The following is a 16,329-nucleotide window of genomic DNA, read 5'->3' on the forward strand; positions in this document are numbered from 1 at the left end:
TTCCCTATTTTTATTCATTTTTTGTTTTACAAAAAAAGCTCAGAGCACACAGAGGACAATATTAGAGTCAAACTCTTTCTTTTTTAAAGGGGGATCACTAACACGTTACTTATATAATCCCCAATCTTAATTTACAGAATGGGGGGTGGGGGGGAGTGTGCTTTTATGATAGCTTCTCTCTCCTCTATGGTACTCACTGTTTTGAAATATTAAAAGGAGGAGGAGATCTCTTCAGTCTGAACAGCCTATATGTGAATACCTTCTGTCCTGAAATAGGAGCTTTTGAAGGAGGATCACTGTTATTCAGAAACAGGGAACATGTGTCTTTTTTGTGGAAACAGAGATAGGATCCCTTCATCTAAATTCCTGGCAGATTTCAGTGAAGTGAACAGGCATTTATAAATCTCTATAATGGTATTTACTTCTGGAACAAAAAAAAATAAAGAAGAAGCAGATCAATACTAGGGCTTTTTAATAATTAAAAATGTGTATTTCTGTAATCTCATATTGATTTCTCCATTTGTTCCTCAAGAGCTTGCAGAAGTCAGTAAATTCAGGGCTTTCTCCATGAGTGGCAGTTTGTGCTGGCTTTCCTTCAATAGTTATTACTTTTCTGCATGGCCTATCCATCATTTTGAGTGCTTTCTAATTTATTGTGGGGATAATGTTGACAGCAGTGACATGGAGGACATACACTCTGGGCTTGAAATGAAGACACCAGGATGTAGATTTCCTGACAGAAACATAATCTTTCTGTCTTCTGAAGTTAGCCATCTACCATGCTGATTTATGGAGGGGGCTGGAGGGGAGAATGTTCCATGGAGCTGGGTACAGGCTGGACTTCAGCACCTCTCATCCAGAAATACTGCAGGAGCTTCTTCTACTATCAAAGCAGTTTTTATTCTCTCTTTTTTTAATTACTCTGCTGATTTTAATAGCATCAAGTTTAGGTGTTTAGTCCAGCCAAGTGGGTATATGGTTTAACTTCTGCCTGTTTCCATTTTTCATTTGGACCCATCTTTATGCTTGTAAGTTCTTTGAAATCTCTGTAGGCTCTGGGCTGCTGTGGGGTGAGTTACTGCTGGTGGGAAGGAATCCAAATGGAGCTGCTTGGCATGTGACTGCTCTGAAAGGGCTGTCAGCACTTCTGGCTTGGAAAGACAGGGAAGGTCAAATTTTGCCTCTTCCTAATCCAGAGAAGGGAGGTGCTGTCTCATACTTGCTGAGCTGGAGAGCTGGACTGGAGGGGTTGCTCCAAGCTTGCTACATCTCTGCTGGCTGCTCTTATGATCTCTGCCACACTCTCACAATTCAACTTCCTTTCTTTTCCCCAATGTCTTTTCTGTAGAAGGTTTAAAATAATTTCTAGAGGCATTGCAAATCAATTGGCCTCTGATTACAGCTGCAATCTGCAGGGCATTAAACCTTATATTAATAATGTCCATAATGCTTATTGTTGGTTTAATTATACTTAGGCAGACAAATAGTGGGCAGTCATTTTTAGGGGGCTGAACAATTTTGGGATGAACAAATGGGAATAAAACTGATAAATGTGACTGGGGAAATAAATACAGTGAAGGGCAGCATGTGCTTCAGTAGGACCCTGCAGAAGAGAGCACTTTTCTCCCTGTTTTGCCCCCATTAGGAGAGAAATCCACTTTCCTTGACTCCACCAACATGGTGGTGGGAGTGTAAATTTAGCCTGGCCATGAGCTGGTGGGGCCATGGTTTAAAGATCTTTAGGAGCTCTGCAGACTGAGACCCTTTCTGTAACTGGAGTCTGTGAGTCTAAATAGTTCAGATCTTGTGACTCCTGTGCTGTCTTTTTCCCTTCATAGAAATAATTCAGTATTTCTGCAGTGAACAAGAATTGTTTCAGCTTTAGCAATGACTGTTTTGCCCTCCCTTTGAAAGAGATTTAACAAATGAACTTTATTTACAGCTCTCTCTTCTCGAGCTGCTGTATCAACTGATCCATGGGGTGTCTCTTCCTTTGATTTTTGTTTTCTAGATCACCCAGGAAGCTGGAGAGTTTATGATCACCTTTCCATATGGTTACCATGCTGGCTTCAACCATGGCTTCAACTGTGCTGAGTCAACCAACTTTGCCACTTTGCGATGGATTGACTATGGAAAAATGGCAACCCAAGTAGGTGTCTGCTGTTATTGAAGGGTTATTAAAAACCTTTGGCCCATGGAATAACAGGAGCCAGAGTGGGAAGACTTACCCTTAGGAACAAAATGGAAAGTGCCATGTTTTTACCAATGTGCTTTTTCATTGTGCCTTGTTGCTGGTTTATTCTTGTTGATAATTTGTGTCATTTTGAGGGCCCAGGAGTGACTTTCTCTAATGCCAGATGTTTCATGCACCTTGTGAAGAGGTTGTTTTGGGACTAGTGTGTTAGGATTAGTTTTCTGATGCATCCAAAGTGCATTTCACAGTGAATAAGGTGACTGATGTAACTGAATACAATTCATTAGGTACACACTGAAGGGGAAGGAATAAGCTGGAAATACTTTTAAGCTTTAATAAGACTATGGTAATAACCTTCTGAAAATAGCTGAATTTCTTTAATCTATGCACTCAGTTAAGTTTGAAGAGGAGAGTCATGCTGAAATGACCTTATGTGGCTTTTTCTCTTTAGGGCAAATTTCTTGTATGTTTTGTTACTTTAGGCAGTTGTGAAGTCAGTGACTTTTCATGACAGCACATTCTGCTTTCTCTGGGGGTTAGGTGGGAAATGTAACTGATCAGCATAACTGATTCAATGAGATCTGTGGATTTTTAAGTTAGGGTTCAGCTCCACACACTCTTTGGAGAAAGGAGGAAAGATTACAGTGAGGTAGTGTTTGAAAATTACCTCAGATGTTTCTTTCCAGAAGGGCAAACTTAGTATTCACTCTAGCATAACATCTGTAGTATCTCTTGCACTTATTTTTCTTCTGTCAACTCAGGTTGACTCTGTAACTTCTGTCATGCATCATAATCCTTTGTTCTGGGCAAAACCAACTCTGTTCCAACAGGGTTGCAAGCACATCTGTGTCTGTGGAACAATAGAATGATGTCCAGTTTTCCTTCACAAAAGTTTATATTCTGAGAGCAAAAGGGAGCTGGTTACTGAACAGCATCATTGTCTTCTCAGTTTTGGGATCCTGAGACCCTTGATAGCACCTTATAGCTCTCCACCCCTTTGCCTTTGGCCACTCTGAGCCAAGCTGAAACTTGCTGCACGGCATGAGGTTCAGTAGCAATCAATGTTGTGTGTTAATCAGCCTGAGTGGCTGCTTTGTGACTAATGTGAGTCACACATTTTTGCTTCTGCAGGCTAGTGCTGTTTCTGGCACTGCAGGCTAATGCTGTTTCTGGCACTGCAGACTTCAAGGGATCTTGTAGAATCACAGAAAAAAACCCATGCTGTTTCTCCCTATTTTTCCTTTTAAGTGAACACTAACCCAACTAGAAAAAGAACGTGGTTGTTTCCCCACTTTTTTCCTGCTTTTTATCCTGTCCTGGTATTCCTTATCCTCCCTCAGCAACTCAGGCAGGCAGTCTTTGAATATCCAATGGCACAATAATTGGTGTCTGAGAAGCTCATCCCTTGGAAAGCAAGCTCAGCTGGTCAGGTTCCTGAAAGGTGAAATGTCAGTCTTGTTTAGTTTTTTTTCAATAATATTCAGCCCAGGGTTTCAAGGACTCCACTGTTAACCAACAAATTTGGCACCTGAGCCATTTCCTTTTCTGAAATACACTAAATAGATTTGATTATATCCCTTCTGGAAGTACAGTGGTGTAAAAGCATCTTCTGCTGGGCATGCTGGTGGCTGTGCCTTGAAATACAAAAATGAAATACATCTTGAAATATAAAATACACAAACTTCCTGTGCCAGTGGGGTAACACCTCTGAATTGCTACTAATGGCACCTGAAATAGTTCTCAGAACAGAAAAATCCTCATGCTGAAAAGATGTGTTTGTCCTCTCTGCCCCCCAGCAGTGTTCAAGTTGTGAACCCCACGCTGGTGTTTCTAATCTCTTCATGTCCCATCAAGGCTGTAGCTCAGAGCCTGTGGCAGTGCTGAGTGTAGTGGGAGCCCCACATCTGGATTAGTTCTGGAGTTAAAGGGATGGTACAAAGAAACCTGGACTTGTAAGATCCAAATCAGTGTAAAGCGTCTTAAACTGGAAAACAGACAAGAAAAAACTGGGTTTGAAAATGTTAAAGATCATGTTTGTCTGCTGTGACCTTGTACACCAGGTTTATCTGTAGCAAATGGTCATGGTATTAAACCCCAGAAAATGGGGTTTGTCATGGAAATTCTGACAGACCCTTAACTACAGCGGTGCCAGCAGGCACCACTCTAATATTAAAAGCAATTTTGGGTTCAGCCATGTGTTCACAAATAAGTGACATTTGGGAAGTGCAGTTTCAGATGGAGCCTCCATGCTTACATTGTTAGGCAGCCTAGCGTGAAATTACTGAACAAGCAGCACCGAGAGCTCGGAGCAAATCCAGGGAGGGAAAGTTGAAGTGTGGAAGGAGACGCCCAATTTATTTCCCTTGCACTCAGTGACACTTGTCTGTTCAGAGATTTCCATTTCATATTGCCTGAGCCACACACTGCCTATGTGTTAATTAACCCTTGGATACCTTGCTATCAGGTTCCAGACGAGGTACGAAGGCTGTTACACTGGGAGGGCAAAAGGTTTGTTTAAATCTCATTTGAAGTTAAACAGGGACTTAATGAAATCTCAGCTGAGTGTGTACACTTGAGCTGCCTTCACAGTCGTGGAGAGACCCATCTTGGAGTGTGGGATTTTTGGTTAACTATTGCAGGTTTACTAAGTTTAAAAACTGCTATATTGATTTCTCTGCTCTAGGCACAATTTGATTATCTTTGCCCACAGCAGAGCAGTTTTTTTCCTTCTCATTTATAAAGTTCCTCCAGTGCCTGAAGGGGCTCCAGGAAAGCTGGGGAGGGACTTGGGACAAGGGCAGGGAGGGAGAGGACAAGGGGGGATGGATGAAAAGTGGCAGAGGGAGATTGAGGTGAGACATGAGGAGGGAATTGTGGAGTGTGAGGGTGGTGAGAGCCTGGCCCAGGTTGCCCAGGGAAGCTGTGGCTGCCCCATCCCTGGCAGTGTTGAAGGGCAGGTTGGATGGGGCTTGGAGCAACCTGGGCTGGTGGGAGGTGTCCCTGCCCATGCAAGGGGTTGGATCTAGATGATCTTGAAGGTCCCTTCCAACCTAAACCACTCCGTGTTTCTGTGATTCTGTGAAACTCTGGACTGGGCAGCATGTGCACTGACACCACCTGGCTGGAAAGGGATTCTTCTCCTTTGCTTGGGTTAGCAGCACAGCTGTCTTGTCCTTCCAGTACTCCTGAGACCCGTGACAAGGCAAGGTTCAAAATTAGCTTCTTGTAATGTTCTCCTGGACAATATCCTGGGGATGAAATTTGGATTCTGCTCCATGGAGAGCAGTGTGTGTCCAGGACATGGTGCTGGAGCTCATGTTAAAGGTGATGGTGCACCTTGGAGGAACATGGACAGGGCTGTGCTAATTGCCTGCCAGATGGATGAGATGTCCTACCAACCACAGCAGAACCTGCCCAGGCTGTAAAAAGACCTAATAACCAGGCTGAAGTGTAAAGATCAGCTTCAGTTTTGTAGGAAACTAATAGTGTGTAAATATGCTTCTATCTGTGTAAACCTGTAACCTGGGTGAATGGATGCTGAAAAATCCTTATTGACCAAAACATCTTTATTAACTAAACACAGGGCCAATACACAGAGGGAGGTTTGTGTCTCTGGTACCTGCTTTGCATGGCCCAGGCCCAGGTGGGCAGTCTGAGAGCTGGTGGCTTTTGCCACGTGGGTTACCACAAACATGGAGCAGAATGCTTTGGTTTCTCTCTTTAGGTTTGCCCTGCTCTTGTTTACAGCAGGTACTTGCCTCTTAAGTCTTGATTTGCTGGTCCTTCTAATAGTAGTATCTCCAGCCCCAGTGCTGAGTGCTCCTGTGTGACAGGCAAGATTCATACAACCTTGTGATGTGCATAAATCCTCAGGATGGACTGCATTTTGTTCTTAGCAAATGTCAATCTCCTTGTGTTCAGAGGAAGGGTATAACATGCTCCTTTACTTCATGTCTTCAGTTTTATGGTGGTGTACCACTGGGAAAAAGATGTCTTGCCTACAGCTGGACATTGTGCCCAGAAGTCTTAAGAATTAACAGCTCTTTCACTGTTCTCCCATTTATTGTCAATGTAAATGTCTCCATCTGTCCTCAAGGGACCTTGTGTTGCTGCTGACTTCTTCCCAGTCAAGGTGACTTTGAGGGCAACCCCAGCTTGCCTGTTCCAGCTCATCTGTGTGAAAAGCTGGGGTTGAACAGCACGTCTGTCAGTTACTTGTCTGTGGGTGGGAGGGAGACCTTCAGGGAATCCTGGGGCTCCCATGGATAATCCTGGTGTGCTGTCACTAGGTCTTTCCAAATACCTGATGGGAATTAATCTCAGTATTCTTTGCCATGCTCCATGGGGAGATCAAACTCAGGCAGGGGATGATTTTTGATGCTTTTTTAAGATGCAGTCCTATTTGACTGAACTGTCACAGTGGGAAAAGTAAAAAGAGATCCAGAAGAAATGAGTTTAAAAGGTTTTTCATAGTGTTGGAGATACTGGCACAATATTTCAGGACTCAACTGTAACCTGAATATTCTGCTTTAGACCTTAACTTTACTGACTAAATTATACAATTGAGTAGGGATGGTTTTACTTGGATGCACTGTAGTTAATATTTACCTGCACAGGTAGAGTTTACAGGAGAAACATTTTCCTTTGTAGTCCATAGTTGGAATTCTTTGGTAATTTTTCTTCCACTAACTCTTGGTCGTGTTTTTGGTTTGTTTTGATTTGGGTTTTTCTGCCTTTTTCTGTCTGATTGTTGAAGAACTGGGGTGTGACAAGCACTGAATGATGATTTTCATTCCTTACCATCATTTTTTTTTCCTTTTCATTTTGCTACACAAGCCTGCAGTTCCCTGCTGCATTACTGGCTTGATTTTATTTGCTTCCAAAAACTCTTGGTTGCAACCATGGACAGACCTGAATAACTGTGAATTTGCCTAAACAACATTTTGAAGCCCAAGTGTTGTAGTGAAATGTCCTTCCTGAGGTGGCCTGAGTACTCAAAAAGGCACTTTTAGAGTGTACAGTTTTATAAGAAATTGGGGTGTGCCTCACAGGTCAGCTTTTCTATTTCTTTTGCAAACTGGAGTGGAAATAAATGGATGGGAGGGGAACAATTGATTGCACTTTCCTTTATATGAACAGCAGATGCTCCTGGATGATAACGACTGTGTTACTGTCGGTTGACATTTTCATACCTTCATTTTATCTCCTGTTTACTCCAGACTTAGTGCTGGAATTATCTCTCTCAATATAAAATGGGGTCAAGTTGCCCTTTCTTCCCAAATCCTACATTTTATGCTGTGAAATAAGTAGCCTTCCTGCCATCCTGTGCAGTGTTTCCTCCAGAGCTTCCATCCAGGGCAGTTCAGTCCTGTTCTGCTGCTTCCTCATCTCCCCAGGGAGAAGAGAAGACTCTTCTCTTTGTGTTTTACAGATATATAAAGGCATCATTTAAATCTCAAACTATGGTTTTTACATAGTTTATTGCATCTGAACCCTCTCCTGCCATGGGTATTTTTGATGGAATACTGGAATCAACAGATCTCAAATGTACATTTGCAGTATTTGTGATTTAAAGTTGCCTAGCCTGTAATTTTCACTGTAAAATTGAAGCTTACTTCTTACTATTCAGATGTTAGTAGGTTTTCTCTGAAGAGATGTCCATGTTTTCCAAGAAAATAAAATTCATGAGGTTTTTGCAGAAACCTTTTGGTTAATAATTGTAAAATTGGTCTCCAAAAGAAGGGAAATCAGAATTGTATTTTTGTGTTACTCTGTTTTATGTCTTGACTGACTCTAATGAGGCTGTTTAAGCTTAGAATACATTAAAAAAAAATAGATCTGTTATGGAATAGCATTTCTATAGTTTATTTTTGTCAGATTCAAAGTTACTTTATTTATTTTCTTGTATTATTTGCTCTGGAGAAGGCACAGATTCAGTGCAATAAAGAGGAATTTTTTCCACTGTTTTTCATGCTGCAGTGGGAAGGAGACAGTTGTTTTTCTGGAGCTATCCTGAAGCTTCAATTTATCAGCTTTCTTTTGAGTTCCCCCATGATCCTCTTCTGAAGTAGTGACTGGGGAGGTTGCTTGGCATCAATTTTGTTAATGAAGGAAGGACAACTAACACTCCTGTCAGCAGCAGAAATACACCCTGGAAGTTTCCAGGATTTCAGCCCCTGGGATGTCACTGGACCTAAGGACTGGTGTCCCCTCTGGATGGTTGGGTGCTAACCAGGTATCTGGATGTCCTGCTCTTGAGAAGGGGCATTTGAGAGACTAATTTTAAATGCAGAATATAATTATCAACTGTTCAGGACTTGATTCACAGCAAATGGGATGTTTCCACCTCAGGACAGAGATGACTTCAGGCAGCTCCTCCCCCTCTGCTCCGTGTTCAGTGTAACCCTTGAAACACTGAACTGGGAAGGATCTGGAGGGGTTTTTAAAGCATATTTTAAAAAACACTGTTTATGCTACTCAGCCTAATTAACTTCAGCTTAATTACTGCAAAGTATCAAGCACACTGGTCCTGGCTGTTTGCATACTGCTCAGTCATGACTGCCAGCTCAGGGTGGCTCCCCAAGAGCCTGCCATGCAAACTGCCAGATCTCTGGGGTGGAAAACTGCCCTGAATCCAGGGAGTCCTGATCTCGAGGGCTTGATAGAGTCTCCCATTCTCTCTCTGCCTCACTAACCCTGTGATTTATAGTGGGGAGGTTGTGGTGTGTTGTGTGGCTGCAGTAAATAGCCACATGAAGAATGTGCTCCCTGTAGCTTATTCGTTCAGCTTCTCTATCACACAGGAGCCCCTGATAAAGTCAACCAGCCCCCATCATTCATGTGTCAGAGCAGAGGCTTAAGGGTCATCTGGCTTTGGGGATGTTGGTAGGGCAAGGCTATCAAAAATCCCTTTAAAAGCTGCCTTAGCATTGTGCTTTCCTCTGCAGCTGGTGTTGCTTCAGGGGTGAGACGTGGGGGCACAGATATGAAGAAGGAAGAGAAGTCTTATATTTCACCTAAGATTAAATAACTAAAGAGTCCATTCTGTTCAAGAACTGCAGCAGCTCTGGAAGATAGTGTACAAGTGTAAAGTAACTGAATTGGTGTCACACTTTCTCATCAAGTACCTTTCCTTTTTGATGTCCCCCACAGAAACTGCTTCAGGGTACTGAAAAGCAACATTTTTTTACCCTTCTGCCTCTTTGCTTCGTGCATGAAAAACACTTGAAAACTAAAGCCTACTTTTGATTATAGTACAGTGAGAGCAGATTGCTTATGAGCAGCCTCTTTTTGTTAACTCCATTTTCCTTCATGGTTTGTCTTTCCTGATAGCTGTGCTCCTACTTCCTCCCAGCATGGTACCCTCATGGCTGTTGGCAGTCTCAGGGGTTTTATGGGGTGCCCCATAACTGGGCACATCCTGATCTTGCTCATCAGCATTTCAGATCTTGCTTCTGCTCTGCACTCACCCAGCTCTTAACTGCTGTGAAAATAAGTGCAGATGGGTCTAGGTTATTACAGGAGAGAGACAACAGCACTTCCTTTGGTGTGTGGCTTTCACGAGGTCTTGATGACCCTTTCCTTTAGGGTTGATACACAATGTCTTGCCTCCTAAATACATAAAACCTCTCTTGATCCTAGTTGCAGCACTTGGAGTTGCAAGAAAATACATTTTCAACTTCATAGCCTTTTGAAAAGTGTTACTGAAGAATCCTTGTTGCTACTAGGGGAAAGATTTTGATATTATTGCTAGAAGCCAATCTTGGGTTGTCACTTCAGATGCACTTCATGTTCCACCAAACATAATTGTTCATGTTTCTACAAACTGCCTATAGGTCCTGTACATGGGATGCAAAGTGTGGATTTTATTGCTTCATCAGTTGGTTTACAGGTGTAATCCAGCCCAGCATTCAGTTTTCTTTTTAAAGGAAATGAATAAAAGGCAGATGGTCAAATGAGAGGATTAAAGGATAACTCAACTCACTTAGCAAGAGTTGTCTGGTGTGTCTGTCACTTCAGAGCTGTAGATCTTCATGAAGCCATGTGAGTTCATGCTTGCTGTGTGCTTAATGCATGAACATGAGGTGCTGACCTGCAGAAGTGACATGTTTTCTGGCAGTGGCTGGTGGTGGGCTGCTCTCACCAGCCACACAAGTCTTGCAGGAAGTCTCCCTGGAACCTTCTCTTCTCCAGGCTGAACAATCCCAATTCTCTCAGCCTGTCCTCATAGGAGATATGCTCCAGCCCTCCATTTGAGACAGATTCAGCATTCTGCATCCTTACAGGCACAGTCTACTGACGTAAAAGAGAAAACAATTCTGGCAGAGGTTGCAAAATAACTTTCAAAAAAACACCACAACCAAGTGCAACCTCCCTGTGCAACATCAGCAGAAGCCTGATGCCATTTGGGCTGGTTTGTTATTTTATTGGCCTAGAATGAAATGTGTCATGTGGCATTTTCTAGTCTATCTTGAACCAGAATCCTTTTGTTAGGAATGGCAGGGGATAATCGGACTCTCCACTAACACCACTTGCCACTTTCCCAACTCTCCTCAGAAGAATCCTCCTGGAACATTATGGGAGGAAGCCAAGGAAGCAAGGAGAGTGTGCCCTGCAGCCAGGGACCAGGGGGAGTCCATGGAAATTTTTGCCTAATTGTTTTGTTTATGAAACTCTGTAGAGGATTTCCAGTGGGTTTCCTAATGAACTGGTTTGTTGTTGAGACTTAAGGCAATGCTGGTAATTACACTAGAAACAGGGGGTCAAGACTCATCATCTTTCCCACAAGCTTTCAACCATCAACACACAGACTATGCATTTTTGGTTTTTCTTCTTCTCCTCAAAGTTTAACTCCTCATTTGCTTGCAGAATGCCTGCTCCACTCATCTCCCAGGCACAGAGATGTAATTCATGTGCCTTTGTCACTTCTCCAACCCTGGCTCTCTGTGTGAGTCTTGCTGTGCAGGGTCTGGGTGGAAAAGGAGGTTTGGGCTGAGTGGAAGGGAAATTAAACTGGAGTTTGTTCTGTCATATTGGGTGAGTATGAACTAGATGTCAAGTAGCATCCAAGGAATACAATAACTGGGAGAACTTTGTGTTTCTCCCAAAAGCTGACACTCTCTACCTTGTCCTGGAAATTTATGGAGAGTTTAGGGGTGTTGTCAGCATTAGCAAGATGTGTTCCTATCAAACACTGCAGGGATTTCTTAGCTGCCTTTTGAACTTCACCATCTTTCATCCCCAGTAACTTGCTTTTAGGCTTCATTGTTATGAAAAAAACAGATATAAAAGCTCTAAGTGAAGGTTTTGGGCTGGCATTTAATGGTGGCATAATAGCTGAAAGAGCATCAACTTGAGCATATTTGGATTTCTTATATTTAAGTGTCCATTAAGACAAAGGAGGAGCCTGGCTGAGGCTTCAGCTGTGCAGTGGGTCCTGATCTCATCTAAATGTGAGGGTTTTTTCCATGAGAACCAGAGGTGCCAGTTTAAATGCATCACTTTGGTGACTGTTTCTACATCAGGAGAAGGGTTATTTTACATTAACTTTTTATATATTATAGAACAGATAAGGTTCAGCTTAGTGTTAATAGCTGAGAAGGGAGGGAGATATCATGACAAAAATGATGCTTGAGGTTGAATGAACCTGCATTTTTCCATATATAATTTAATTTTATTACTGCAAGGAGACAGTCTTTTTATTTGGCTGTTATATAGACTTATTAGTCTTCTTATTTTAAAAAAAAATCTGGCAAATAAGGTAACAGTTACACACTCAGTAGCCACAAATTTCCCTCTGTCAGTCTTTGAGTTCTAATTAATGAGACAGGGTTCCTGGTGTGGTCAGATATTTCACCACAGTCTCCAACTTTGAGAAGCAGATGATAAAGTAATAAGTAGAGGAAGAATGTTGGTTTTCTCTATTTGAAAAGTGCTTCATGGTGGATTTCCTTATAATGTTTTTGCATGTGCTTAGGTTGCAAGTTGCCTCTGCATGTTCTTATCCTGTATGGTAAGAACAAAGTCCTTCTGCAAAAGGAGAGATGAGGCCAGGAAAAGCCTTCAGAAGATGGAACAAATCATGTTCCTGCAGATTTGGGGAAAATTGAAGCTCCTTTTGTCTTCTTGCTCGTTTGGATCTCAGATCCCCTATAACTGAAGGCAGAGAGCTAACCTGAAAACTGGCCTTGAGTTTAGTTTTATTTTTTTCCACTCCCATTTTCAGGACTTGTAGTTGGTCCTTAGAGGTCCCAGTTATAAACATTCTGTTGTTTGATCTGTTGCAGGGGGGTTGGATCTAGATGATCTTTAAGGTCCCTTCACACCGAAATCATTCTATGATTAATGAAATGGATTTTTGGATCTCTCCTTAATGGTGGTGTTTTAAGTGTGCTCATGTTAGTTCTTAATTCCATTTTGTTTCTGTAAAGTTGAATAATGTAATATGGAAGTGTTAGAATTTGAGAGGGGGAAATGGAATCTGGAGGGTATGTTCTGCAGAAAGTGGGATAGAGAGAGGCTGAGGTGGGAGGTGCAGGAATAGTGTCTCTTAGGAAATACATGTGTTTATGAGCACAATTAAATACTTGGAAAGAAATACGACTCTGTTTATATGGAAGGGGAAGCAATAAATGGAAATGGGTATCATTGACAGGGGAACACAAGCTTGCTTGTTTTGTCCTGCTCTCATGGAATGAGAGCAAAGGAAGTTTCTCACCCTTCTCTACCCACAGTTTCCTCCTCTGATCTCCCCCATTCTCCTCCCCCTCCCACTCGTCATACCCACATGCACATTCCCTTTTGGAGTTGTATTGGAAGCATTTATTGTATTAAGCAGGATCTCTCTGCTGGGTCTGAGGGAAGGGTGTGGAAAAGTATCCTGGTTATTATGGGAACGTGAACGGGACCAACCTCAGCAGCTGAGGAAACAGAACTGTATGGTCTGGAAGAAGCCCCAGAGGAAAGAGGTTTTGTAAATTATTCATGCTTGCTAGTGTGAAAGCAATCAAATCAAATTAAAATTGAAATATAAACATTGTGTTAGATTTGTGTAAAGAAGGGAACTTGGCCACTGCTGCTGGTGGGGTGCACTGGAGGTTGCAGCCCACGGTGGCATTTCTCTGAGCAGCATCCAGAGAGCTCAGAAGGTGGGCTCTGATAACCTGTGGATACTTTACATTTCTGTGAGACTTTGAAGCTGCTGGTAGCTGGAGACCTTGAGACCTGGCTGCCTCAGGATTGGCTCTGCTTGATTTGATGGAGCTGCCATTTGTGTGCAGCAGCATCTTGGTTCCAGGTTCGGATCAGAAAGTGGATCGTCCCCCTATTAAGCCATTTTTCATGCCTTGTAAAGGCATGAAGCTGCAATCTCTGTAGCTCCCTGATGATGGGTGCTGTGGGGTGCTCTTCTGTATTCCTTTCTGTAGCAGTGTACAGGTGCTTTTAACATTTCTTAAGGAAAAGTGATTGCAGATCTGCTCAATACAAATCCCTTAAGCCAATATTGATGGAGGTGCTGGTGAGAAACTTCTGCCTGGCCAGGAATTTGAAGCATGGATACCATCTGTGTTCCAGCCACTCCTTGGCCAAATTGCATTTCCAACCTTTCTGTCCCACACTATTATTCATTAAATGAATTGAGTTTTCCTGAAAGTGTCTGTCCATAAATACTCCTTCCCACTCAGTGCACTCAGGTTATTACTGCTCTCCTGGTCAGAGCAGCAGAAGGTAGCCAGCAGTCTTTGCAAAATGAAAAACAGGAGTTGGGAGGGAAGTGGGATGGCTGAGAACTGTACAGAAAGACTTCTTTTCTCTCTTTAACTCTGGCCATAAATCTTTTAATAATGGTAGTGAGAAATGAAAGAAGAGAGGAGGGAAGCAAGTTTAATTTCCTGCTTTTCTGCTAAGAGAAGCTGTGGAGGGAGGGTGAAAAACAGATCCTGCAGAGTGTCTGTAATTTCCTCATTCTCAGTTTGAAGGTGAAAAGCAATTAGTCCAAGTGCACACTAAGCAAAGCTTTGCAACTTAGTGCAGAACTAGAAGGGGTCTCAACTTATACACAGCAGCAAAGCTGGAGCTGCAGCCCCCATGAGGCAGGTGGGTATCAGGGTGTTGCTGCCTCCTTTTCAGTCCTGCACCTTCTTTTGGGCTAAAAGTTGATAAAGACTAGATGCTTGTTCAGTCTGTATCTGTGTCCTGGATGGGAATTCCAAGTCCTGTTAATTTTGTGCTTCATCAGAACAAACAGATATCCAAGTGGAACCACCTCTAATTAGTCTTTGTGTAGGTAGGTACAATGTCAAGGGTATCGTTCTAGAGGTTAATTCTAGTGAGCATTTACTACTTGAAATGAATAATGCACTTATTTTTTTGGCTTAAGCATCTGTGGTTTACATGCAGTATGTAGTTATTGTTGTTGCCTTTATTTCTCTATAGTCTTGTGAATGATTTATGTGCAACATCATGATGTATAATTATGAATTTTAACTGCTTAGATTAGTCTTTTGTTCCTTCAGGACTTTTTTCTGTTATGAAGTGATACTAATAATCTCAGCCTGAAAACTGCAAGTGAGTGACTAATGGAGGGGCTGTAGGTTTGAGATCAGACTCAGACTTGATCAAAGTTATTACTGTCTAATGACTAGGGAAGCTGTGGCTGCCCCATCCCTGGCAGTGTTGAAGGGCAGGTTGGATGGGGCTTGGAGCAACCTGGGCTGCTGGGAGGTGTCCCTGCCCATGGCAGAGGGTGGGACTGGATGAGCTTTAAGATCCCTTCCAACTCAGCCCATCCTATGATTCTGTGATGACTAGGTGTCAGCAGCCAGAAAGTTTTATCTTGGTTGGTGGGCTTAGAGGGACAAGAAAACTCTTGGGAACAGGGTCTTCAACTGCCCTCAGAGTGTGGCAGCTGGTGCTGTCTCTGGTCTCTCCAAGGGCAAGTAGAGTCAATGCTTTCCATTAAGCTGAAAAACCCTATCATTAATGAATACTAATAAATCATCAAAATGATTCCTAGCATTGACCCACTGTAGGCCCTGCAGACCAAGTGTTGCTTTGCCTCTGGAGAAAAGCAAACTCAGCCAACAAGAAAATGTCCCTCTGATCTGACCTGCTGGTGGTGTCTGGGTTGCTCTTGCAGTGCACCTGCCGCAAAGACATGGTGAAGATTTCCATGGATGTTTTTGTGAGGATTCTGCAACCAGAACGTTATGATTTATGGAAACAAGGAAAAGACATTGCTGTCCTGGACCATATGAAACCCACAGCTCTGACTAGCCCAGAACTAGATGCCTGGAATGAGACAAAACCAGAATTGAAGGCTAAAGTGCTTCGCAGGTAAAGAGGAAAAAAGAAAAACAAGTTGTGTCTGAGCAGTGTGGTTTGTTTTAACTCCTGTAAATCTTAGTTTGGGATAGTTCAAACTCTATTTATATTTGTTAATACTTTGTCTTGTAATTTTTCTTGGGTAATGTTCTCCCTCAGTGGTCTCTTTCCTTTAAATGTTACAGAAGTGCATGTTCTCTAGAAGTAGGACACTCTGTGTCCTCTCACATCTCATCTCTTATCCTGGAAGACAAAAAAGTCTCTAGTATAAACATTTACAGCTTCACTTATCAGAAAGCAGGAGGAAAAAAACCCATCAATTGCAAAGGGGATTTTATGCATGCCTGTCTGTGCTTGCTTTGATCTCTGTATTAATTTTCTACAAGTTTGTGGTTTTTGTCTGTTTTCAGCATGCTTGAGTTGAGAATTTGGCATGCTAACCTTTTAATCTTGGAATCTTGCTTTATAGGATAGGAGATGAGGAAGAGGACAACAAACACCGGTATGTGACTTCCCTCATCAACTTAAATGACTTCATTCTTATCCTGTCAAGTTTTGTAAAATAACAACTCCTTTTTCAGTTAGTTTTTTTCTGTGTTTGCTTCCTGGAAAGGGCATGGAAAACCCTTGGGCATTGGGGTTTCTCAGACCTCTTCTTGGTTTTGTGTAGACATGGGAGAACTTCCCTTCCTCATCAAGCTTGCTTGAAGAAAAAGCCTCACTGTCCTAAAAGCTGAGTGAGCACAGGGCTTTCATGTCCCCCTGTAATGTGTGTGCCCTTCCATGTGCTCCCTCCCTTTTTACATCACAGT

At 42.5% G+C, this 16,329-nt stretch overlaps 1 protein-coding gene across 1 annotated transcript in view; it reads left to right on the forward strand.

Annotated features, from left to right (window-relative positions):
* KDM4B (lysine (K)-specific demethylase 4B) overlaps positions 1 to 16,329 on the forward strand; it is a 78,432-nt gene that overhangs the window by 29,476 nt on the left and 32,627 nt on the right. Inside the window, exons 7-9 of the mRNA XM_010002474.1 lie at positions 2,012 to 2,149; positions 15,333 to 15,529; positions 15,987 to 16,019. Coding sequence (XP_010000776.1) covers positions 2,012 to 2,149; positions 15,333 to 15,529; positions 15,987 to 16,019 — 368 coding nt within the window. The remainder of the gene's footprint in view (positions 1 to 2,011; positions 2,150 to 15,332; positions 15,530 to 15,986; positions 16,020 to 16,329) is intronic.

The sequence above is a fragment of the Chaetura pelagica genome, unplaced genomic scaffold (genome assembly GCF_000747805.2).
Source record: "Chaetura pelagica isolate M959 unplaced genomic scaffold, ChaPel_1.0 scaffold1081, whole genome shotgun sequence".
Taxonomy (NCBI): Eukaryota; Metazoa; Chordata; class Aves; order Apodiformes; family Apodidae; genus Chaetura; species Chaetura pelagica.